This window comes from Anticarsia gemmatalis, chromosome 21 (genome assembly GCF_050436995.1).
Source record: "Anticarsia gemmatalis isolate Benzon Research Colony breed Stoneville strain chromosome 21, ilAntGemm2 primary, whole genome shotgun sequence".
NCBI lineage: Eukaryota > Metazoa > Arthropoda > Insecta > Lepidoptera > Erebidae > Anticarsia > Anticarsia gemmatalis.
In genome coordinates this window covers 444,660-472,566 of record NC_134765.1, presented here as the reverse complement: position 1 = coordinate 472,566, position 27,907 = coordinate 444,660, and the positions used below count along the sequence as shown (strand labels likewise).

The window sequence follows — 27,907 nt, the reverse complement described above, 5'->3', positions numbered from 1 at the left end:
CGCTTGCGTCACATAAGAGAGAATGGATCCCAATTTTCCCCGTTTTTATAACACTTTTTAATTTTAATCATACTCTGCTCCTATTGGTCGTAGCGTGATGATATATAGCCTATAGCCTTCCTCGATAAATGGGCTATCTAACAGTGAAAGAATTGTTCAAATCGGACCAGTAGTTCCTGAGATTAGCGCGTTCAAACAAACAAACAAACAAACAAACAAACAAACTCTTCAGCTTTATAATATTAGTATAGATGTAAACAATTGTTTGTCTGTCCTTTTTCAGTAGTATAATATAACGACAGACTTATTCCATCGTCGAAAAAAAAAATTGTAAGTTATTCCCTAAAATTAAATAGCAGTGATTTTATATGTCATTCCCTAATATAAAAGCTCTGATAGCCGAGTGGTCGAGTCATCGTACTTAAGAGCAACGCACAAACGACTTTTTAAAGTCATTAATGTATATGAGATAATATCAATTTGATAACGACAGATAATACATCGTGAACAATGCATGCAAGAAAGTTCTTTAAACAGCTGAAGTAACTCAAAGTCCCTAACCGGCACTTGATCAACGTATTCGAATCAAGGTTTAACCCCTCTTTCAATCCGGATAAAGACAGCTGTAGGAGAGGGTTAATTATTTTATTGTACAGCAATGGTTTAAGTACTTTACATTTATATGAACGCATTCATACCTACATGCTTTCGCTGCTAACAAGAGAGGTCGTGGGTTCGATTCCCAGACGGATCAATTATTTGTGCGATCTTCAAATAGTTGTTTCGGATCTGATTGTACTTTGTGTCCGTTGTTTGTATGTTGGTAAAAGCCCCCGCGACGCAAGAGCAATTTAGTGCAGGAGTTGTCTTTTAAAAAGATAAATAAAGAAAGAGGAAAGACATTGATTCGCTTTACATTTCAGCCAAATTGCACTGCTCGTAGTCACAAACTAACTAATATTATTACTTTGCACACTTTGCATAACCTAAATACCGAAAGACCGAAACAGACTGATGCAGTGCAAAAGTCAAACCGCAGTGAAAATAAGTCACAATTAAAATGGCGCACATGTCAAAAGTGTTATGTTATGTTATAGATTGTTATAAACTGTTATATTGTTATATAACTTGCGTAATAACGTGTGTCGTTAATATTTCAAATGGATACATAGTAATAACAATGTGATGCTATGCCGGTGCTCAATTAGGCTTTATAGCGCGTTCGGGCGAATATAGTGCACGCTAAATTAAGTGACTTACTTTTCAAATATTTTTGCAAAATACAATATTATTCCTTAATATTTATGTGATTGGCAATTATCTCAATACTGTAGAAACTATGCGGATATTTAGGCATAATGATTATATAGGTTTACCTTTCAACGAGACTAAAGTTATAGCAAAACTCTAAATGTGCTTCTAGATTTAATAAAAAAACTTGGTATCATACAAAACTGAGTACGTCTTCTGTTTTCTATGCATTCTAATGTACATTATAATGTCAGCTGAATTATATTAATTCATTGCTTTACATATAGTAGTCAATTTGTATTTGATTTTTAATTTTAGTCTTGAACAAAAAAAAAACAACTATTAATTTTAAAGTTATATAACTTTCTAAAGTAGTCGATAAATACAACATATTTCCATTAAAAACATGGATTTTCCAGCACATTGGCTTGCAAACTTAGTTATCATGGCAATTATCACATAACAAGTTAAAAATAATCCTGTCTATCAAGCATTTAATCACAGGAAATTAGATGATTAAAATATCTTTTTACGATATGATAATAATTGTTGCTGATTGGACAAATTGTCGTTGAATTTCTATCTGTATATCTACATATTTTGTTAATATTTATTGATTTATATATTATTAATGTCACGCCTCATTTCTCTTTCAAGACAGTGACTGTTTGACAATGTCAGAAGATCGGTAGAGCGATTCTCTACAGTCGGTACTTTTGAGTATCGAGAGTTTGACATTTCCACGACGCCCGCTAGAGGCGCTGAACCGACTGTCAAACAATTTTTTTCCAAAGCTAGCCGGTTGTTGGTTGTCGATAGTAGTAGAGAATCGAGGTACAGTAGTATCGGTTAGCGAGCTTTTGACATTTAGGATTTCTTTAAAAAATTGTTCTTGCGATACATGCCAGGGGCGCTGATATTTGTTCCACATTTAATTTTGTCTATAGCTATACTTAGTTGTTGATAGTCGATAGTAAAAGAAAATCGTCCCTTTGGCGGGACGGTTTGATAGCCTAGTGAAGATAGTAGAAGTCTTGTGTACCTTTACTCTCGTCACTATGTCGTTATTCTATAGTAAAACGTGTTTGAGACTTGACTGATTAGTCGTGATTTGACTGGTAGTCAACTACCGTATTTTGTCAACTTGGATTATAATTCTTAAGAATATTCTATGTGTTCTTCTGTCAAACGTTATCCAAAATTCTTTAAGCGTTTAATTGATTGTGTAACAGATGTGCAAAAATGCACGTGTTGTGATATTTTCACATAAATCATAATATTAATAAGGATAGCGGAATTAAATACAGATTATTAGGGATCATTTGAAAATAGATAATAATAATTCGTAATTATTGTGTAATAGCACTGTAACAATTATCTATTTTGAAGCGATTAATCCAATTATTTTTATTACTTTTCCTTTTGCTTAGATACCCATAGATTGTGTCACTTCGTTTATTCAGTAAAATTTACCATATTTATGCGATTAAGTCAGATTAGTTTATATCAAGGTAGTCACTAAATCTAGGCATTTGAAATATTTCACAGAGATTATAAAAATAGTTTACCTAAGTAAGCCATCAAACACACTTTTTTAAATTCTCCACTTAAGATGTTATTTCAATAAAAAAATACGTTCAGGCGAAGCGAAAGCAAAGCGTAGTAGTCCCTGAAAAAAAAAACTTAACAAATTTTATTTCGGTCAAGATTTTGAATTAAGGTAAATTTATATTTTTTACCAACAAATCATCAACAATCATCATTATCATATCAACCAAAATACACCCAAAATAACATCGCGAAAGTTCCAGTAAAAAAAAATTGTTGAAATTCGTCTCACTATTAAGTCGAACGCATTTCCTTCACCGTACATTGTGTGTGTGCGTGCGTGTGTCTGTGTGCGTGCTGTAATAGAGCGATGACGTGATTTCCTGCGCTGAGTTATTGCTACTGTGCCGGCGCTAAATGCTTCGACCGATGTAACCTTGTTGTGGGGTACTTTTGATGTTTTGCTCTTAAATTCGGTCTTGGTGTTTAAATTTAAAAGTTTGAGCGCGGTTTTTAAAGCCTCGTTGTCTGAATGGTTGCTTATCTTACTTATTTTGTAATGTTGATAAGGTTGTGTTAGTATGATTGTATTTTTTCAAGAAGCAAGTGGCGTTCTTTGGTCTATGCAACTCCATAGGAAAAAGAAGTAATTTTATGTATGTACTATTTTTTATTTTTTTATTGTGAATGTTTTAAGTCGTGTGTCAAAATTTACAAATCGGTTTAACGATTTCAAATTACACTAAAAATTAAAAAAACCCCTCGAACAATAATTTAAACAGTTTTTGTAGAAATGTTTCCTTATGTAAATAATTAATGAGTCTTCTTCATTCAACATTTTTATAATAGATAATATATTAGGTATGTATAGATTACTACAAAAATGTTAAACGCTAAAGCCTTACAGGCTTGTCGTTCGATTAATATTATCTTTAAATTACATTGCAATGATTTTCAGTATTCTTATCACAAATTATCACACACTCACATAACTGTATCAAAAGCTTTTAATTATGACAGTTTCAAAATATGCATATGTTTGAAAAAATGCATATATTTCTATTGACATATACATACAAAAACACACACGTATTTTCCATGATCCCTACAAACTTTCCTTGCTTCATTCACATCCATACATCGTGCCATACAGGACTACCGGTTACGAGTATTTGATATTTCTTTAAATATTTTTGATATTTATTCTCGACAATGCGCTACATTAATTGTCAATGTCATTGATCGTTTTAATTTAAGGACAGATATAATGGAGCCTATTACCTTCTCTATAATAATGCCACAGTATTTTATAGTTATAGTGATAATTTAGTATTGCTGATCAAGGTAATGTGATTTATTACCTATTGTATCTGAGAGATTAGCTCTAGGCAGCTAGAACGAGGTTGAAGAGCCATGTGATCCAATTTCTTGCACATACGAGTACATTAGATGAATGATAATAATTGAGCAGTGATAGCCGAGTAGTCTAGTCATGCAAAATGGTCAATGGTTCGAACCTGAGGCAGAACACCAACGGCTTTTTCGAAGTTATGTGTGTATTATTAATAATTAATACACTACGGTTTTTTTAGCGGTAAAGAAAAACATTGTGATAAAGCCTTGTATGCCTTATCTCCTTTGACATAGGGCCTAAAGGTATTCAAAGCCTCTAAATAACACTTGGCCAGCCTGGATCAAGGCCTTACCTCCCCATATTCAGGAGGAGCCCTGCCTTGCAGTATAACAGCAAAGGCTTAAATATATTTTATTAATGATAAAAACATTATCATTCACTATTTTTTATAATAGAGGCAATCAAGTCCATCTTTATCATAATATATTAAATTATTAACGATAAAGCAACGATTAGCAGTAATCGTTGATATCAATAATCATTGGCGTAATTGTGAAAATATAATCGACATTTTTACATGTTGTTTCATATTTATGACTTGCTGAAATGCCTTTATCTACTTTGATATGTGAAATTAATATTGTAGTAAAGTAATTGCGATAGCATTTGATAGATTTTAATTACTTTTTGACGTCAAATGTGTAGCTGATGTGGAAGTCGCAGCGTCTGATAAACTTGCGGATACTACTACTTATAGCTTACGGGTAAATACCAATTGAATTAATAATTTTTGTTTGTGAATTGAATTTATCTTGACTTTGTGTTCCAAGTTAGTGTGTTTTATGAACTGAAATTATATTGTAGTAGGTATTTTAATGTTTTGTTTTTCGAACCTTTTAATATTAGGCTAAAAAGTGTATCAATTCAATAAGTTTGCGGAGTAAGTCTTTGAACAACAAAAAATAAATACTTCAGTCACGCTTAATTACTCAAATTTACTCTAATATAAAAGTCAGCTATACATGCATAGTCAACAGCAACATAAAATATATTAATTAAATCTGATGAATTTCCTATTTTCAAACTCCAAATCATAATGCGTGTTCAATGTTTGCACAACTCTACTCTCTAAAATCAAAACAAACCATCACCAAACAGTCTCAAAACTGGAATCCCGTGAGACGCCGCTCCAAAGTCACATCAGCCGTCCCCAGCGAGGGGGTGGAGAAGGCAACAACTCATAAAATTAAGCGATTTGGATGTGAGTTAGTCTAACTGTGAGTATCGTCGAGTTAACAGTTCGCTAGCTATCTTACTCGCACACACACACATCGCGGCGCGTGTTGTGACGAGAGCACACACACAGTGGCTGTAGGCTTCGCGCTCCGTCAGTACAAAGTCACATCGGCTGGACTACGTTTCGTTTTGTCGCGCGTTCCCGCCATAATGCTTTCGGAAGTGTAATTTGACGTTTAACATTTCACGATCTGTGATTATTGTGTTATTTTTTTTTATTGCCAGTGTTTGTTTGTGGCACGGATCCCTTGAGTGAGGTGAGTTTTTTTTTGTTTTCGCAAAAGTTTCGTTATCGTTTAATTTGATGATTGATAGGTTATTATTATTATACTTTTAATGATTATTAGGGTTAATTAGAAAACGATATTTAGTAACTTAAATTCATTGGTTTTGAATTACGTAAAACTAAAAAAAACAATATTGCTTTTTTTTTAAATAGTTTTATTTTGTTTACAACTCTTTTTATTCATTAAATTATAGTAACTATTGTGTATATTATATTATAAAGTATTTATTTCTATCCGAAGTAATTATACAAATAACAAAACACTATTATTATTAGTGTAAACTGCATAATAGTGTTATTAATTACTTGTCAGGTTTAATTGCGTAATTGTTAACAATTTATAGCCGTTCCATTACCGCTTTATCAAGCTTTATTTAAGCTCCGATTTGTGTTAAAAAGCTTTCGCTATTAGGGAAGTTTTTGTTTGTAAACTTTTCAGTTTTAGGTATAATTGATGTTTGTTATAATCTTGTATGCTTAAAGATTATAAAATAGTTTAAAATATAGAATAAAAAGTTATGTTTATTTGTTTTGTCTTGGTTTTGTATCTTAATTAAGTACTAAACCGTGAAAAATGTTCCTGATTTTCTTTGAAAACTTTTGAGCCTCAATGGTGTTCAGTATTCAGCGTTGTTCAGAATGTGACTGAAAGACAAATTCAACCGCTTATTGATATAATTTTGGGTACTGTTTATTTTTAACAGTAGAAACAAAATTTGTTTTAACGTCTCAAATTGTTAATGTCACAATATAAATTCGACCCGACATTTCTTCTATTTTCAATTTGAGTTGACATAAACTTTATAACTTAAAGTTTTCATTGTTTGTTATTCATTCATAGTATTTTACTCACCGGTGGTTAAACGGTGAGTGTGGTAGCAATTAGGGGGTGGCTAGTCAATAAACGGGTGTAAATGGTGTTTTAACTAAGCGTCGCTATGCTTAGGGCGGCACGTAAAAAGTTAGTTCCGGAGAAAATTATTTTTAAATCTTTGGTTGAATTGAGAAAATTTGAGGCTAAGTTATTCACTAACTAATATGTTGTAAAATTTTGACACTAGATTTATTACAAACTAGCTGACCCGCGCAACTTCGCTTGCGTCTCATAAGAGAGAATGGGTCATAATTTTCCCCGTTTTTGTAACATTTTTTACTGGTGCTTCTATTGGTTGTAGCGTGATGATATATAGCCTATAGCCTTTCTCGATAAATGGGCTAACTAACAGTGAAATAATTTTTCAAATCGGACAAGTAGTTCCTGAGATTAGCGCGTTCAAACAAACAAACAAACTCTTCAGCTTTATAATATTAGTATAGATTAGTATAGATATAAACACCGAGTACATTATTTTTGTTATAAATTTGAGAACAACTAGCAGAAGAGTATTAGAATTCCATTGATAAAAATGGTAATACCTACAATAGATTAAAGTTATTATGTACGATTCTGGAGATAAGTAGTAATAAGTACCTACCTAGTTTTGTTACCAGATTATTGTGACATGTAGTAGACATATTTTATTGGTCTCCAATGAGTATATTAATAAACAATACTTAATTCATATTACAAATAAACTATATTTACCAAACTTATAACAAACTTTTCGTTATAGAAACACAAAGTTTTCATAACCAAACAAACTTATATAATTACAGTTCAGCATTAAAAATTACTAAAGTAAGTTTTTCACAAAATTTCAGCACGTGGGTTTTACAGATCGAAGATGCCACGGAAGCAATACTTAGATAAGAGCCTCTTATCACCATATCATGTAAAATAATCGATTAAAGCAGTATAAAGTAATAATCTATATAAAATTGCTAATACCTATATCCTTCTAAGCAGGAAGTCACTACAATCTAGCTTATATTTTATCTGATTTTCGGATTTCAGTCAAAAACACTTGACTTAATTTTTGAGGAAAATGTGGCAATAAAATAATAGTGGTGTTTTTTTTAAGTACATTTGAAAATAAAGGGTTATACTTAAAATAGCCGTCCTCATATTATTGTTCCGCTGCCCCCAAGTATTGAAAATATTCTCTGTAACTTTTATTAACGCAAAAGAAAATTGATTGGTCTGCTATCTATACTATTTATGATTTATTTTTTACTTCTATATTATTTATCTTCTACTACATGCGGTTACGATTTATACATTTGGTAGAACTATTACTATAATATTATCATTCTAATGTAGCCATAAACGACGCGTAAGAAAACTGAAAAGTTTCATGAAAGTACGACCGGCAACATTTACTAGAAAGAGCAAGTAACATATTTGCTAATCCGAAAGATACAGTAAGACCTTTTATCTATCAATTTACCTATTTGTAAGTCTATCCAAAAGATAACTTTATTTTTACACTAGCTGACCCGCGCAACTTCGCTTGCGTCACATTAGAGAGAATGGGTCAAAATTTTCCCTGTTTTTGTAACATTTTTTATTGCTACTCTGCTCCTTTTGGTCGTAGCGTGATGATATATATTCAAATCGGCCTCGTAGTTCCTGAGATTAGCGCGTTCAAACAAACAAACAAAAAAACAAACTCTTCAGCTTTATAATATGTAATAGTATATTAGTATTAGTATGGATAATAATATTATTGTTTAAGTATTATTTAAAAGAAAATTTTAATAAAATGTAGTAACAAAGTGAATTCAAAGAGTAGCTGGAATTTACTTGACAGTTTCTCAGAAATATTCCTTGAAGACTATTTTACGGAACCCTTTTTTACTTACAATCTTTTTTGTATAAAAAATACGGAATACTTACATTGTATTTTGACGTGGACAGGTTGAAAATAAAATATTTCTTACCGACTTAAAAAAAAATGAGATTGTTATTTGTTACGATAGGTTGATTTCTCTTTGTGATTTAAAATTAAGATTAATTTTTGACGGAAGTAGGAATTATTATGATAAGGATAAAGAGATTTTTTTTTTATTTCAGCGCTAATCTCTAAAAGCAATGGATGGGCTCAATAGAAATGATATCAAAGATTTTAAATATGATCTCCACATTAATTTCGGGCTTTTTAACCTACGCTACGGGAGTTGATGCCTTATAAGCGTGTTCTGCCCTGCATTGTTAGTAAATAATAAACTAAAGTAATTTTAATTATTTATTCTTTTTAAAAGATAACTCCCGCTCTAAGAATTGCTCTTGTGTCGCGGGCACTTTTACAAACAACAAACACAAAGTAAAACCAGTCCCGAAACAATTTTTATTGATCGCACAAATAATTATTCCGCGTGGGAATCGAACCTACGACTTACCGACGCACTGGTAGTGGCGTGGCGACCACCTTAACTACTGCGCGACTGAATTATTCCTTTTCTTTTACTTCTATTTTGCACTCAAAACAATTTTCTAGGCTATCAGATGTCGTTTCATTAATATAATCTATTCCATATTGTTAGATGTCTTATAGCGATATAACGAAGTATTACAATTAGCTGATAAACAAATAATAGCGATACTGCTATCAGGAACAAGCAATATAATATAATATACCAACGATTTAATTATAAAAGTAGGTAGTTTACAACCTTCAGAGTTATATAGGTACAGTTGATGATTTTTATTATAATAAAACAACGGTTTTCAATACATAAACAATTTATTTTCTTTTTTTTAAAGACTCCACACTAAGATTTGCTCTTGTGTGACTTTTACAAACATACAAGCAACGGACACAAAGTACAACCACACCCGAAGGAACTATTTGTGGATCGTTCAAATAATTGTTCCATGTGGGAATCGAACCCACGACGTAATGGTAGCGGCGTGGCGACACTAATCACTGAGACACGGAGGCAATTGAAAATCGATAAAAATCTATTAATTAATCAAATATACTTAAAATTGTAATTAACTTTGTGCAAGTATCAATATAAATTAAGTTATTAATGTAAATGACTCTTTTGATTGTTTGATAAAGTAGTTGACGATTGAAGCGTGACTTGTGTTTTACGATATACAAAATGTGTTTTTTTAAGGATTTTCCTTTTATCATTGCAGTAATATAGTATTATAGGATTGGAGAATACACAAATTCTTAGCTTCTGCTTGCAAACTTTGGCCTATTAGAAAGATTTTGCAGCGAAAGTAATATGGATAAATCAAGGATAAAAACTGCGCGTCCATCAAAATCAATTAAGACGTATTTGTTTGAAAGAGTAACAAACATTCATACACTTATCTAAACCTTAAACTTACACATTTATTAATTAACGAACATCCATAATTGTCCAAATTGTCCATTTTTAATTACCACCTTCTGCCTGCGACTTCGGCGTGAAAAGATTTTCCGGGGGGAAAACAAAACTATGTAATAATTTAAGCTAAAAAAAATATCTGCACCTTCATCATTTTCATCCGAATCCGTTTAGTAGTTCTTATTTCGTACCCTCAGTAGTTCGCGTTTATAATAATATAATTAGATATACGTAAAAGCCGGAAAAGTAAACTAAATGATGTACTATCAAAGACAACATAACAAACTACATAATTCCTACTAATATTATAAATGCGAAAGTAACTGTGTCTGTTACTCAATCACGCCTAAACTACTGAACCAATTTGCATGAAATTTGGTATGGAGATATTTTGATACCGAGATAGGACGTAGGCTACTTTTTACCCCGGGAAAATGACGCTTATTAGGAAAATTAAGGTGGCGGACGAAGTCGCGGTTAAAAGCTAGTCTCCTATAAAAACAATAAAAACACCTTCAAACAGTTGCATTGAGTGAAACAATCGATACAATTGAAATGATAGCCTCTATGAATGTTTGATACGTTTCGTTTGAACCGAGCCCCGCCGGCCGCAGTCTACAGCCGACTGATTACATACTCAATTCTATGTCTAACTTATAAATACTTCGGGGAAAGTAAATCGCTTTGATATGCGTTTGTTTTTCGATAGTTTAGTATAATTACTTAATACAGTGACTGTTTAGCCTCTATGGCACGGTCGGTAGTATATGCGACTGCCACGCGAGGAGTCTCGGGCTCGAAGCCTGCGTCGGCCTAAAAACTCTCTCCTGAAATTTTCTGCTAAGATTTTTTTACCCCCGATTTTTGAGGTACATATAGCGGTAGTTTATCTATTCAATAGCGTTTAAGCTCATATAAACATGAAAGTATGAATAGATAAACTACCGCTAAATATACCTCAGAAACGCATTAGAGATTGCCCGGAGTTAGGAAATTGAAGTCGTAGACCTCCGTGCCTCGGAGAGCACGGAAAGCCGTCGGTCCTGCGCCTGACCTCTCACTGGTCATGTCAGTTATCCGTCCCACCGGACTATGAGGGTGAAGGAATAGAGAATGTACCTGTGTATTGTGCACACACTTGGACACCATAAACAAAGTCTTGCACCGATGGCCAGTTTCAATAAAACTGACCGCTGTAGCCGGATTGGCAGGGACATTATTATTATTATTACATAGTTTCAAATTTTTTGGCCAAATTGTGAAACCCCAATCAGTAACAGCTATGATAGATAACGATATCAGTTTAATTTTAGCTTCGGATTATTTAATTAGATTTAGTTAATGAAATAATCTGATAATGTTGAATGTCACTAGTTATATGTAGTTATTTATGGTTATATCACTTGTAGGCACTAAGTGGAATTTTAGGTAGGATTCATAGTTAAATGCTGAATGAATTGTGTAATTGTGGTTGTGTAAAAGAAACAATTTTTATGATATGTTATATTTTTTATTACAACTGATAGCCGAGTGGTTTAAGTCGGCACTTCTCACGCAAATGGTTGCAAATTCGAACCCGAGACAACACACCAACCGGGGCCGACTTTTTACATGACCTCCGAAGCACGGAGACACCCAGTTCAAATACCACTATGCGGTCACCCATCTATCGAATGACCGCGCCATGGTTTGCTTAACCTAACAATCGTTTACCGACCGATGAGCGCAACTGGCTAAGGGCGCCTCGGCAAGTTAACATATGTATATCAAAGCCTACAGTTAGTGTAATAATCTGTGCATAGAGCTCTACGAGTTAATTTAATAGCGTCTCTAGGTAGAGTTATGAAATTATGCTGTTACGAGGCTCCATTCACATCACATTAGCTCACTGATCGATATTACCGTGTTTAAATTACTGTAATCACTTGATAAATGTAGTTTATTATCTATACTGGTATAAGACGAGTATCAAAGACATGAAGTAAAATAGAGATCTTATTTGACTAGGATGAGAAGGTTTTTTGTGAATAGAAAGTTAAGCTTTAACTGTCTCAATGGCGCAGTGGTTAACGTCACCATTGCCTCGGGAGGTCGTGGGTTCGTATCCCACACGGAAAAATTATTTGTGCGATCCACAAATTGTTACGGGTCTGGTTGTACTTCGTGTCCGTTGTTTGTATGTTTGTAAAAGTCCCCGCGACATAAGAGGAATTATTAGTGCAGGAGGTGTCGATAAAAAAAAAAATTGTTTGTCCTTTCTCGTCGAAATGGCTGTACCGATTTGTATAAAATATGGCAAGGTGATTAGCTTGTAACGCGTAGAAAAAGTGATCGAAAAATCGATTCCCAAATAACCGTAATGAAATCGTTATGAGTCAAGAAAAATTACTGACAAAATAACTGGCACTAACCTACCCTACCCGCGGGTTGTTAGTGACTAAATAAACGAATTAATCAGAACAATCAATTAAATCAACAATATGTATTGTTATTAGGTACACACCCATCGCTATCAATTTATAGATGCTTATCTCGTTTTGTTAATGACTTGACGAAATGCCGCATTATTATCTCTCTTTACAGGTATTGTGCGATAAACAATAATATTTGAAATATATTTACCTATTACTGTCCCACTGCTAGGCATAGGTATTATCATGAAAGAGGGGTTAGGCCTTGAGTCAACTAAACTGAACAAGTGCATCTTTGGGACAATGCAAAGCTTTGAGTATTGTTTTAAAGGACTTAAATGCGTGCCAGATTTACTGCGATGATATCTAAGTTACAAACTGTTAATAGTGGACGTAATAAATAAACGAATTTTAAAATATATAACTTTTGTGATAGACAGTCCCTTTGAACTAAAATTGCAATTTATACCATAATATTTCGTGCTCGGGTGACGGAAAATTTTATTAGGTATCCTTTTTTCGTTAGAATATTCTTGATTGACGCAGTAAAAGATTTTAAGAGTAAAGGACGTATGCTACTAATTTTCACAAAACTAGGTACCTACTGAACAAATTTGGCTTTGAGGATTCATAGAGTACACAGTAAATCATCAATACTAAATTGTATCAAGCAAATTGACATTTTAAAAGAGCAAGCCGTGAGTTTCTTGCCGTTTCTTCTCACGAGCAACCAACTTTTCCGAAACGGACAAAAGAAATACAAATACGTGACTATTTCAAATACTTTGTAAAAAGTTTACGAAATAAAGGATATTTTGAATTTGAATTTGAAATTTGAAAAACCTAGATTATTACACAATATAGTTTTTATCACAGATAGATGATACCTATTTGTAAACTCTCGGGAATAACAATGGCTTACAATAGTAACAATATACCCCATAAGTGTCGTATATAGAAAGTACATACAAGCCGAGTGTATTTGACCTCAGCGGCTTCCCGTCGGTGAAGCGATTAACTGAATGAATGATATTGCACTAATACACTGACTCATTTGTAGCGGGGACGCGCCATCTTGTCTCCTCAAACTAACATACATACATACATACACACTGCAATTTATGTGAAAGTTTAACGAATGAATAGCATTCTAAGTATTTCTGGAACCATATCTTTTGACAAGCGATAAGACAACATGCTACTTTAAATTTTTAAGGCCTATAATTCAAGTAAAAAGAGATTTAAAAATAAACTGGTTGATTTGGCACGTAACTTCTAAGCTTCGTTAAAATGAAATTGAATCTTCTGAAACTACAATAATTCGCGAAAGCCCGTAGTAAAAAAATATTTAAATACATGATAGTTATTGAGCATCGAAACTGTAATGAAACTTTGGATTCACGAAACATAGGTTTTAAGAAGGAAGGAGAATCTAAACCTTAATACATTCTTAATTCATTTCTATTTTTTAAGTCTTGAAATATTAAAAACTGTTAGCACTCCGCGTATCTTAATTAGAATGCGCTCTTAAATCATCATCGTGTAAAAGTTGAAACCGTGTGCGGCACAGTAATTTTAAAAAACGCATAATACATTCACAACACTGACTTGCACTAATCCGGAAATCTTGACAAATTAACCTTTCTCTGATCTTAAATATGGCACCCACGTTCTATTCAATTATGACACTAATTGTTAACGAGGCGGCAGGACGAACACAAACGGCAAAGGACGAAGGCCGAGGCCGGACGAAAGCCGAAGCCGGACGAAAGCCGAACACGAACAAACGAGCAGTTGAACGTATTGGTCGCGGAAGCGCGTGTGTGGTCGGCTTTTGATGTCACCGAAGATTATAATATCAGAATTAATGTGAATGAATACTTTGATTCAACCCGTTTATTGCTGTCGTGTATTTTTTGATGTTACCAAAATGAAGGAAATTGGTTATTGGTTTGTTTTGTAAAAGGGTTTTTTTGGTACGTGTTTAGGAAGCCGATGGTTTGTTTGAGATTAAAAACGGTTTGTGTGAGCCACATTTTATGAGAATCAAAAGGAAATCGCTTTGATTTTTGTATTTTAAAATAAATAAAAAAACTATTTTGTATTTTAAAATACTCCTGATTAATTACGATATCAATTAGAAACGTTTATTAAATTTATCATGGTTTTGTTTAACATTTAATCTTTTATACTAATATTTTAAATACGAAAGTCTGTCTGAATGTTTGGTATGCTCTGAAGACTAAACCATTTAAACGATTTTCATAAAGTTTTGCATGGATATAGTTGAAAGTCCGGTGTTAATATAATAAACCGCTAAAGGGCTGTTATAGGGGACGACAGGTTGTAGGCAAGCTTAACAGGTCGGCTTTACATACGGCTTTCTCTATAAATTCCATTAAAATTCTATACTAATACAGTAACACGAAAGCAGTTCTATCAATCGGTCACGCTTTTATAATAAAACTAGTAGTTTAATTCATATGAAAAGTGATAATATTACGTCCCGGGAACGAACTTGCCAAGCCGCAATGGTGTTTTAAACCATTATTTGTGCTATCAATCAAAACTAGACTATGATACTCTCATGAACATGTGTTACAATTGATGAATCATCACGCAGAACATCAGGATATTGGGTGAGCAGTTATTTGCACATATGGTTAACTTTGTTGTTGAAATAATAAGATTCCTATACATCAATCTATTTATACATATGACTTGACAACTTTAAGATAAATATGTGTTTGTAGTTATTTTTGTATTAAACTAATGTGTGAATCTACACTGCCGTTCTAAACAAAACGGACCTACGGATTTCTAGACGACCGACCAATTACTAGTTTTAGGAACCTCAATTTAATTATAATTTAATTTAAGGGAACGTCCCTTTGCAAAACACGACGATTGAAATTATGTGTTTGGGGTATGATTAGAAATAATTATAATCCATTGATAGCAAATCAGGATGCGCTGCGGCAGGATCTCCTAATTAATGATATATGAACATAACTAACTGTCTTTTGCATTGCCCTTATAACTTTAACAATTACAATATGAAGGTAATAATATTTTTATGGCCAGGAATATGTCCAGAATTGTCTATTTCTTATTTGTTTGGCATAGAATTGAACTTTCTTCTTCTTCGACATATTATTATCGATGAACACATCGGACGTTGTATCAGACTAGCGGATGAAAATTGTCATCTTTAAAACATTTCCTCTTTTCCTTTGATACAATTAATTTATATCTCTTTATGAGTTTTTGATGAAAGAACATTTTGTTGTTAATAAACACCGCCAGATGGCTCCCTTTGATATTTGTGTTAATTTGATAAGTGGATAACGGTTTATTTCGTAGTGTGAAGAGATGAAATGGATGAAAACTTTATGTGTTTCAGTAGTAGGCAGAAAATTAGCGGGTTTGATGTATTATTTGTGTAGTTTAAAATATACATTTAACGAATTCAAAAGACAACATTTAAAAACTTTGTTCAACACTTTATTTTTCTTAATTGCGTTAAATGAAGTTGATTTTCGTACTAGCGGAAAACAAGGAACCCAAGAACAATATTATGTTAATTAAATCTACTTATTTCTGTCTCACTGCTGGTATCAGATTGTGCCCATAATGATAGAGTTTTTAGGCTTTAAAATAAGTAGTACATATCTCGAAACATTTTCACTTAAATGAGATTTTTTTTTATCTAATTAGGTACAGCTCTGATTAATTGATGCGTTTGCGTGTAATAAACGTTTGCCAATCAATATTAGATGCAAGTAATGAGAAAAATACGCCAATTTATTAGAAAAATAGTACAAGAACGCACGTGATACAACATACATCCAGCACAAGTCTAAGTTAGCCAACTTATCACATAAAACTTCAATATAAACAATTTCTTAGTACACATAACATTTACTTGAAATCCTACACGAAGACTAAATTTCATTCACGGGATACATGACCTTATTGCTTTGGTAATAAGTGTTAGAATGTCTTGGTGGTTGTGTGGTTCAAATATGTGTGTTTATATAGTCCGATGAAGCCATTGACGTCAATCCGAGTGTGTATGTAAGCATTATATTATAATTAAATCGATGTGCATTACCGCATATCGTGGGTTTAAGGAGTTGCCTCACTTGTTGGGTGTAAGGTGAGCGAGAAACGCTTTAGAGTCGCAAAGATTTCTTGATTATTGTGGGTATTCGATTGGTTCAATTGGTATTGTTATTGGTGTTAAATATTATTTAAATAACATACGTTGTAGTACATAAACTTATCGTTTTGTCAAAATAGTTTAGGTAGTTTCAATGTTTTAGTTAGTTAGAGAATTTCAATAAAACTTTTACGTATAAGTTAACAACACAGTGTGACTGTTACAAAGAGGTACAAACTAACTACTTTTTTGGGTCATGAAAATGAAATTATCAAAGTGTTAGGTGTAGTACTTATTACTTTGATAATTACATTTTCATGATCCAAAAAAAATGATCATTTCATAAAGATATGACAAATACATACCTGAAAATACCCTAAATAGAATTCTATAACTCTAAAATAATATCTTTGCTCAATATCTCATCTTTACGTATATACAAACTTGCGTACTAAAACCGATATTCCACTAATATTACTAAAATCGCAACGACATTTAAGTGAATGTAAAAGGCTCTTAACACAGTAGTTAGAGAGCATGCCTGTATGTTGGCATTTTGTCGATATAGATACCTAGATCTCGCTGATAATTAAGTTTAGCTTGTGCAACTTGTGACGTCTCTACTGAAATTACGGCTTGCCAACAGATTGGGAATTGCTACTGCGCATACCCTATGGCACGTAAACAATGCTAATTAACTAAAGATTAATTTTGCTAGAAATGAGAAAAAATATTTAAAATTTTTGCAAAATTCTGCCCGCAATTGTTTGCGCTAAGAGATTCCAGGGGTAAATAGTGTTTTAAGTTATTATCCAGTTAAGAAACCATTTATATCCCAAATTCTATCAAAAACCCGCCAGTAGTTTTAGCGAAATTTAGTAACAAACATTTACCAATCGCTGAAAAATATTTTATTCACGTAAAACCTGTTACATTATCCATACATTGTCTTGACAAGTATGCTAGCCGTAGTTGTGTTACATTTTCAGGCTTTGATATATTATTATCAATAAAACTATTTTTACCGTTTTAACTAGTTTACCGTATTACAGTAATTTATCGGTTTTATTTTAAATGTAAATTGCTATATTACCAATCAGCAAGTTTAATAAAAAAAACGGCTAAGTGCAAGTCGGACTCGCGCACGAAGGGTTTCTCAACAAAGAAGGGGTATTAAAAAATATAAAAAACACACGTTTATTGTATGGGGACCCCCCATCATATTATATTTTTAATTTTAAGCAGGAACGGTAAAACATAATTTGCGAAAATTTCAAGTTTCTAGCTATTACGGTTTGTGAGATATAGCCTGGTGACGGACGGACAGACAACGGAGGCTTAGTAATATAGTTCCATTTCCACCTTTTAGGTACGGAACCTTAAAAAACAATACCTTTAACAAGGTCTTTATAAAAGCCATAAAGAAATTATACCTTGACAATAGTAATCTTTAATGAAATAACAATGATTTAACACCTGTCCTTGTCTAGATTATAACTATTGTTTCAATTATTTAATTGTGGGTTATAATTTATAGATCTAAGTGTTTAAAAATAATATTCGAGTTAGTTAATTTGATTAAGGTAAAATTCTTTCATAGCTAATATTATAACTTCGCCCTGTCTATCTCTTTGAAGAAGGTGTTATTTCAACTTGCATGTTGTTGATAATTATAATTCATACTCGTAAATTCACTATATTTTATGAATTAAAAAAGTACTCCAGCAGCGTCTCCTCGTCTGTCTTTTCGCGATAAACTCATAATTCACTGAACGGATTTTTATGCGGTTTTCACTAAAATATAGAACAATTTCTGCGAAGTTTCGAAAACATTTTTAACTCGTGTGAAGCCGGGGTGGAACTGAAGTATTAAACAATGAAAGATAGTTTAAAAAATGTTTAAGCCCTTGTGCTTTACTTCACAAGTCTTATCTAATATAACTTCTATTACATAATATAATATATAGAAGCACATAAACTTAACAGTAACGTATACACGTAATCGCTTTTACCAGGAAATTATCTGCACACCAACAGTTTCCTAACATGTTATCTATCACGTTTTAAAATAACTAATTTATTTCAACATTAAAATTGCACTATCTTATCAAAATAAGGATTCAAATGCGGCTACAATGTACCTAATATCATTAAAAGTAAATACTTTTTAAGGGTGAAAACTATACTAAATAATTCTTAATTAAATAAAGTTTTATGCTGCAAATTTTCATTAAAATCGGTTCAGTAGTTTTCGAGTTATGACGCAACAAATATACGTACGTTTATTCGCGTCACAATTTTTGCAATTGGATTGTCTTAAATAGTTGTAGTATTAATTAGTTGCGTTATTTGCTATTTATTGTTCGTGAGAGTAACACTAGTTTTCAGTTAATATTGTTTCCTAAGTTTTTCATCTGGTATTTTCAGTGATTAGTGATTAGATGTTTAAAGTTATTGTGGTCAAAAAGGATACCAAAAGGATTCCATTAAATACTTCCGTATGTATTGTTAATTAACTTGTCATTACCTAAATTACTAAAAGAAAATGTTTTTATACAAAGGATTCTTCAATACTTTAAAGTTATTGAATTCATTCATTAGTATTTGTCAATAGGACATTATTTTAAACATTTATCAGTAACATGTATAAATACGTCAAGGAATTATTATTGAAAAAATAACACATCATTTAACAGTCAAACATTACGTAAAATCTCACATTATTTATTCCTTAAAATGTGATTTCAAACGGCGACCCATCCAAATCTATATCGCCACATCATTGCTTTAGTCTAATCTAACCCTCAAAATAAAAAAATGTGGTAATAAACGGTCACCCATCATATTCCATACCGCGGTATCGTAGCATCTTCACAAATCGATGCCGTTATTCAGTAGTATAGTAAATTTAATAGAGTTTGTATCAGTTTGTATACAAATGTAGTGTTTGAGAAGGATTCAGTTTCGTTATGTTGCGCTGTGTTTTGTGTCGGGCTTTGTTTCAATTTCAAACGAATAGGGGTGACGCTAAATTGACTTTATATTTTAGATTTTAAAATACCTAGTACTTTTTGGGCTTTTGGCTATAAATAAGAAAAGGAATAGTAATTTATAGTTATAGAAAACCCTTGTTTATAGCGTGTTCATTGTTCATTTAAAAAATCGTAATGATATATACGAATATTGGTAACAAATTACTTTATTTAGTCGGTAACAAAGATAGCTAATATTCGTGTCAAAGTTGAGCCGTTTAGGATTGTTTCCTTTACCCATGTTAAATGTTACTTACACTAAAACTTATAGAAAAAATATAATTACAGCATTATTATGTGATTTTATACCATTTGGATTGGAATTTGTGGGACCATATGTTATTCTTTATTTGCTTGACGTTTAAACGCAAGGTACACTCGCCAGTCGGTACATAGAAGGGGTCACAAACTGTTTAAGTCAGTTCAAATTAAATTCATATAAAATTAAATACTTTTCACGCAATTCAGAGTTTAGAAGCTACAAAAATTACAACCATATTAATATATTTCAACACATATCTAAAGCAGTCGCCATCACGTGATATTTTCCACGATCACCTCAACGGGACGTGTTCCACCCCTGATATGTGATTCCAATAAAAATCAATCAGCGCTTACCGATCACTTGATCCCTTGCGTTTGTGTGCGTGCCACCCCTAGCCCGAGGGTGGGGCGTAGGGCTGCCACACGTGATGATAATATGATATTTGGGGGAATTTGGTGCAATAAATGAGGTCGTTATTGTGGTAATATTGTGTTGTGTAGTTTGATTCTTGGGTGATAATATTTTTGTTTTGTGGTTGAGATATTTACAAAATAAATTCTGTACTAAAAGATCCTTCTTTATTTGCAATTTAGGCATTTTTTAAAGACAACTCTTCCTCTAACAAGCTTTTGTGTACTGGGTAGGTACTTTTACAAACATACAAAAAACAGAAACAAAGTACAATCAGTCCCAAAACAACTCATTTGTGGATCGCACAAATATTTGTTCCTTGCGAACCCACGACCTTCCGATGCGCTGGTATAAGCAAGGCGACCACTTTAATCACTACGCCACAGAGGTCATCAAGTAGTTAACTTAATTGGTATAAATAGATATTGATAAATTACTCATAAAAAAAAACAGGCGGGTAACAATATAGCAAACCATATTTATTACCAATAGCTAGCTAACTAATACTAAATTACTTACTTCATTCACTTCACAAAACAACATTTAACAATCCAAAAAAAAATTCCAATATAATTTACAAATCATTTCTAATTAAGTTTTCCTATATCGTTTAGCAGCCCTGGTTAGGGGTGTCGAGTGCGGGGCGCAGGGTTGGCTACAAGATAGGGCACGCAGGTTTATTGGCCTGTTAGTGTATCGGTTAATTCGTTCTGTGGTTGTTTTGTTCCAATCCAAGGAATTTCACGGAGGGATTTTTTCGTACGTTTTATGAAGTGTAAGGGAGTTTGATTTGTTAGATGTTTATTGTGTTGTTGCATTTTGTTTTACTTCTGTTCTAGTTATGTTTCTGAAGGTTGTTTTATATTAAAATCAAAGAAAATGTAATTTTATCAGGCATTGCTATACGTTTTAAATTATTTTCGTTCTATCTTCCTTTAACTACGTTGTTATGTGTAGCGCAAAATGAATCGGTTGACGGATATTAAAATATTGCTAGATGAGAAAGAGGAAATTTATCTAACAGCTAATAAATTAAAAACAGTCGGCTATGTCAATGTGTGTCACTAAATTATTCACAATTATGATTTTTCAGAAAACTGACATCAGTCTCATGTTGTATCCAATCTAAAACTAGCACAACACCTAAAAATAAAACCAACTAGCTAAAAACGTCAACGTCATATCAATCAGGAACCACTCAATAACATCCAAAACTATGTTTGTTGCAGGAAACGAAGCGAAACATCACATCAAAGTGCCACATCAAACGCCGCCAACCAATCGAAACATAAAAACAAAACATGTTTTATATCCGAAACAACTAAACATTAAACACATGAACGAAAACACTAAAGAAATGCAAACTGTAGTGTCTAATTACACAACAAATGAGGAAGACAATACGCTGATAGATGTACAAAACTTTACTAATGATAATTTCTACGACGACCGACTTACGAACGAGAAGATTAACGTCGACGATGACAAAGAAGAATTGGTTATAGATGAATCTAGAGATTCAGAAGTCAATGTCGACAATGAAACAGGAGAAGACAAAGTTATTGAAGAGAAGAAAGAAGAATCTTCCCACGAATTTGAACCGTCATGGCATCCACACGTATACGGGAAGCCTCCAAAAAAGCCGACGCCGCACACAATAGATTATATCTTAGGCCTTAATGTAGATAAGAGTGAGAAGAAATCAACGTTGTCTCAGTTGATGAATGTGAAAATTAACTTTGAGAAGAAGCCTTTTGGTTATCAAGAGAAGAGTGTTCAGGTGTCAGAGAGTGATAGACTATTAGTTCATAAGAACAGGCTGCAGGAGCAGCTGCTGCAGAAGGGAGTGAGGACTAGTGACAGTGAGTTTGACAAAGTGTATTACAAGTGCGATGAGCCTCTCAATTTGTCTGTGCCAAAGTCTAAAGACTCGCCGGGGTGGGGTGATGATGACCGGGTTGGGAAAGGTGAGTGACCTTTGTTAATATTTTTATATTATTTTCTGCATTAAATGAGACAGGAATATGATCGTAGCGTGTAGAAAAGGAGGCTTATACTCAACAGTGGGTAAAAGTGGGTTAAATTGGTAGATAGATTTCTATGTCAAAATATGCTTGAAGTTATAAACAGTTTAAAATTCTATGGCATATATTTTAGGAAACTAAATATAATTAATGGCATAGGATTGATAAGGTTTCGGAATAGGCCTCGAATCCAAGGTATAATCACTACCCTAAATTATTTGGTGGTGGCGTGATGTTTTCCATTTATTTCATTCAATTCGTTGATAATCTAACACCTGCGATATTGAACAATCGATATGCCTATTATTGTTCCGGTTTTAGATAAATAGATAATCTACAGCTGCACCCTAATAACGTTATATTTATCAAAATATGTATATAATAGTCACACATAGATAAAACAATAAATGCCGAATAATAGTCATTCTCTGTGCTCTCTACCTACCACTATGGGAAGAAGGCGTAATCATGTGTATCTACGTATGAAAAAGTATTTTTTGCGCGGCTTATATAGAACTTAGCAAACTTCTGTAAATTACAAAATGTAAAATTATGTAGTCTACTGGATAAAGAAAACAGTACCAAAGTCAGTTTTTACAATTGAACTAAAATGTGCAACGGGTCTTATGCACTGAACGTCGGGTAAAAAATAAAGTATCGAAAACGTTAATAATATATAAGGTAAACATTTGAAATGTATGATATATTTCATCAAACTCCAAATCAAATCCTTCACACCTTAATACCTAAATTCAACAATGATCACTCAAACCACTGCGCCACAATCGATTAACTCTACTAGGACAATAACCAGCTAATTGCTTCACCATCAGTAATCAGTAAACAATCAACATTTCAGTAAAAATACTCGCAACAAAGATCCCACACACGAAGCAAAACAAACAATTTGTCCTTCCCCGAACTTAATAACCCGACCAAATTGTAAATCACTCACGAATTATTGCCACTACTTAATTTTGTAGCCTCCTCTTTTTAGTAGGGTTATAATTTTTAGTACCCGCCAATACAGATGGGATGGATTGTGTTTGTAAGGGCTAGAGGACAGTTACGATTTTTCGCTTAAAAGCTTTTTTTAGTCGTTAGTTTTTAATAGTACCATGAAATAAAGTATAATTTTCTCATTCAAAATAATTTCAGCAATGTGTGGTGACCCGAAATAATTATTTGTCGAAGTCCTTTTCACGAACTGTAGCGCCATTATGTACAGTACTTTAAATTATCGAAATTTTGTAATTTAAAACTACAGCAAAAATAGTTTCTACGACGCCCACTAGAGGCGGTGAACCGATTGTCATATTTTTTTAAAAGCTAGTCGGTTGTAAGTAGTCCATAGTGATAGAGAATCGTGCTACTGGTTGCTACATTTATGTTTTAAAATGAAATTTCAGCTACAATTTTATTAGTCAATTAGATATCATATCCCAATGCTGTAATAAGTTACCCTATTAAACGTAACATTATGTTATTTCATAACACATTTTGTAAGGTTACAAATCTATTTATAAAACCTAATATAATACGTGCTCTTTTCAGTATCTATATCGTTACTCAATTTATATCAGTTTTCTATTTTTCATTACGCAAATGCCATCAGTAAAGCATATCTTTGTAGCTTATACATTAATTTTCAGAACATTCTTACAGTGTTTTAACTGTGAAAGATCTGTGAGGGAATCGGTGGCAGATGCTTTTTGAGATTTTGGAAAGTGACTGAAAAACTAAAATAAAAATGATCGCACATTTGGTATCATTTATTTATTTGTTTATGTCACTCTCTCTATACATGCATAATATCACGGCTATTTCCCATTTAGAAAATTTAATGCTCATCAAATTAACTCCCTTATTTACAGTAAATTAATTTTAATAGGAATCGTTGCAATTTTTAGCCAAACTACAGTTTCTATTTTTATAAACTTCCAATATGTCCCTGAACCGCATTTTAGCGTCGGCGTCGTATGAAAATCTCGTTCGTCGTTGCAATGCAAGTCGGGTAGCAGTAATTGTATTAAAAGCGCTCGGTCAAAATCTCTGCCCATCGTGTGGGTAGAGTTTGTCGAGGAAATAAGATTATACTGTATCGACCAATCAGGGGGCAGATTATGAGATTGTTTTTGTTTTTTATTTGTGTTTGCAGTCGAGTTTATTTCACAGCTGTTTTTCTAAAGGTTCACGTGGTAACGAGGAAATCCTACAATAGTAGTAAGTAGATATAGTCCAACAACTATTTGTTTGGATTTTATTTTTTAAACACACACTTCGTTATGTATAATTAAGTAAATATCAATGCCCTTTACTAAGTATTCGGACTATAATAGCTTAATTTTGAATTATAACTACATTTTTATTCGTGTATTTTTCTGTAAACAGTTATTTACTGAAAAGTTATCTGAAATTAAAGTAAAGCAATAAAGAATAATAGAGTGCAGACAATAACGTTTAATTTATAACCACAACCAATTATTTTCGGAAAATCGTAGTCGCAAAATCGCATAGTGTGCGTGAACCCTTAATCATTACTCATCGTATTGTCTTAAATGTTATTGTGTTTTTATCGCTCCATATTTTGTACGTTTTTTAGTTTATGCTCCGAAACTGATGCACTCAATGTTATTACATATTAACTTATGTACTAACTTTGTTTTGAAATTATCTTGTGAGTGAAGTAATAGGAATATCATGGGTGTTTCTACAAAAGCACGACTAAACTTTTGTTAGGCTTATCTTTGAAATGCAAGCAAGAAGCAGTTGTTTTCAAATAGGCCTACTTAGTTATTGATAGAGGCATAATTACATTAATATTTTCTTCTATTTTTTGAATGAAATAAGCCTGTTTACTGATTACTTTTTGCAGAGCTACTGGGTTTTGACTAGAATATACAGGGTGTCCCATAACTCAACGTTTAGTCGAAACGGGGTAATATGAATGATTGTTACCATCATCAGCAAAATCTGAAAAAAAATCTATCTCATGTTTATTTGAAAATTATGGGCTTTTAAGAAAAGCCTAGAAATTTGGCCACGTGCTTGATTTTCCATCTTGTGTGCGAGTATAGAAACCTAATTTTCTTTCTTGTTAATTTACCTAACACAGGAACCGAATCTATTGATTTTCACAACCATATCACACTACACTATAGTTATTTATTTACCTTTCCAATGAATAACAAATACAATAAATAAAGTACGTTAATTATAAACTAAGTATTTGACAAACGAGTACCAGGCTCGCAGATCGTTAAGGCGTTCATTCTCAATTTGTCAATCGGCATCATCGCCCAACGCTATACTTAGCTGACTCAGCTCCCATACACTGCACACTATAACTAATATCGAATTGCCCTTACATTTCTATCGCTTTAATCGAGACGACTACAATACTAATTTAATACTACAGTTGCTAAACTAATTTGCATACGATTTTAGACTATATTACTGTAGCAATAAGAGTGTTTTGTTTTAAAGTGAGTGTATAAATAAATTTGCGAGATGTAATTCAAACGTGGAACGTCCAAGCAATAAGCTATTGGCCGTTGCAGCTGCGCTTAGGGTTGCCAATTTATTTTTAGCGTTAAAATTTATAAGGATTAATGTTGGTCATACGAATGTCGACTTATTGCGTCAATCGAGGGCTTGTCGGTGCTGCGATTTGTCTATCTTAATGTGGGTTAGGGCTGTCACCTAAGATTAGTAGGTGGAAATGGAGATTTGCGTAGTCAAGAAAAAGATGTAAAAATATTGTTGTTCGTGTTGGGAATTAGTTAGATTAGTAAATTTACTAATTAAATATTTAACTACTCAAATCAGACAGTAAGTCTTCTATTATGTATTTGAACAGTACAAACTTTGCTGTACAAAAGTACTGAAATTATTTCCTTCGTATATAAAAACAATATTATACTCTGTATGAACTTAATATTATACTGTCTGGGTAAAGGTCATATTAATAATATATTTTATATAAAAAAATCTTCATCTATGATGAACTTCTTATTCTTAATAAGCTCGTGTTCATTATAGCCATGTTAATTAGACAAATTCTCCACATACAACAAAGCAATAAAAATATTCTACGCACAGACTTATCTGCCTTAAAAAAATAACTCTTAATTTGCAACCAATTTGCGCACTATTTATCCACATGCCATCCCTACTGTACAGAGAGTGGCGCGCGACTCCGAGATCGCAATGGTTCAATTTGTAACTCGTCTGCCCGTTGTTTAGACTAGCACACTCGAAACTACTGCACAGACGGCGACCAGCACATAGCTATGCTAATTTATGCAGCTTGCCGCATCTTTCTGCGCTTAATTGAGGGTTGATGGCTGGAGGTTTGGCAGGGAGGACAAATAGAGACGGTATAATAACTAAGGTTTGATATGCGATCGAAATGTTTCGGGTTCGTATCCCAGAAACAGAATATTTCATATACCATTGCGTAAATACTGTCTAACCTAGATTAATAGCACGTATGCGACTTATTAGAAAAAATAATCTAAGTTTACTTAATTTAACCCCGTGACATATTATTATCTTAATACTAAATGCCCTGAAAACAGTCCATTCGCTTGACCATTAAGGCGCAACAAACAGGTCGAGTGACAATGTTTATAGTGTTATTTAATGTAGATAGGAGAATTTATTAAAAAAGCAGTGCATAATCATCTTATCCGTTGATAGGTCAGGATGCGATGTGACCATCAATTGATACTACATATTATCATTTAACGAAATTAATAGTAAAATACTCTTGTTAAAAATATAGCTAATATAAAATTAAATAATAGTCAATGTAAACATTAAAATATTGTTTAATAAAAGAAATGGTTATATAGTAAAACTAAAAGTATAGCTCACTATATTTTCCAGTTGTTATTACCCTCCACCCTAAAGCAGGCCCATCGATAACGATCTGATGTCAAAATAAACGCATAGCTTGTGCCCCGGCGCTGGCCACAAATAAACGATACCCGCTGATAGGCCATTAGTGCTTCATTTAGTCTTGTCTGACTCTGAATAACATCGATATATGGCCTAATAAGATCATTGAAGAATGTGTCTTTTTGCACGTCTGTTGGCGATTATCTTGGGAATTACTGGACTGTTTTAGATGCAGTTATAAACAATACACATATACAAAATATCTTGCACATGAAAAGGAAAATGTGACTTGATGTTTTTTTACTATTTATATTTTTTTGCTTAAATTGATTCCTACAAATGTAGAAACGCTCGTTATCTTGTAGCGAAACAGACAAAGCAGTCGAAAATAAGTACAGCTACGAGCAAAAATATGTATGCACTGTAATTTTTTTATGAATATATCTATTTATAATTGCTCTTAGTCAGCAAATAGACAGTGGTGGTGTAATTGACTACTATGATAGATAAAATTGCTGTTGAAAATGTAGTATATATTTTTGCTTTTGACTGTACTCACCACCTTTTCCGAATAACGAAATCTTAAGTATAATACATCAAGCAATTACTTTAAAAACTCAAATCATCTAAATATATTCGTGTTCCCCTGGGGGTTGCTCGCTTTAATCTTCACGGCGCGTCACCGCGGCGTAGGCAGGGCTCGTAAATCACGCCACCACTCACAGCTGCGACGTTATTAGTTAA

At 32.9% G+C, this 27,907-nt stretch overlaps 1 protein-coding gene across 2 annotated transcripts in view; it reads left to right on the top strand.

The window, feature by feature from the left end:
* The first annotated feature begins 4,869 nt into the window (after positions 1-4,869).
* NK7.1 (homeobox protein NK7.1) overlaps positions 4,870-27,907 on the top strand; it is an 86,294-nt gene continuing 63,256 nt past the window's right edge. Inside the window, exons 1-2 of one of the 2 annotated variants that reach the window (XM_076128502.1) lie at positions 4,870-4,917; positions 21,467-22,204. In XM_076128502.1, coding sequence (XP_075984617.1) covers positions 21,574-22,204 — 631 coding nt within the window. In that variant the 5' untranslated portion in view covers positions 4,870-4,917; positions 21,467-21,573. Of the gene's footprint in view, positions 4,918-5,444; positions 5,707-21,466; positions 22,205-27,907 lie in introns of those variants that run through there. The other variant, XM_076128501.1, reaches the window with a different exon arrangement.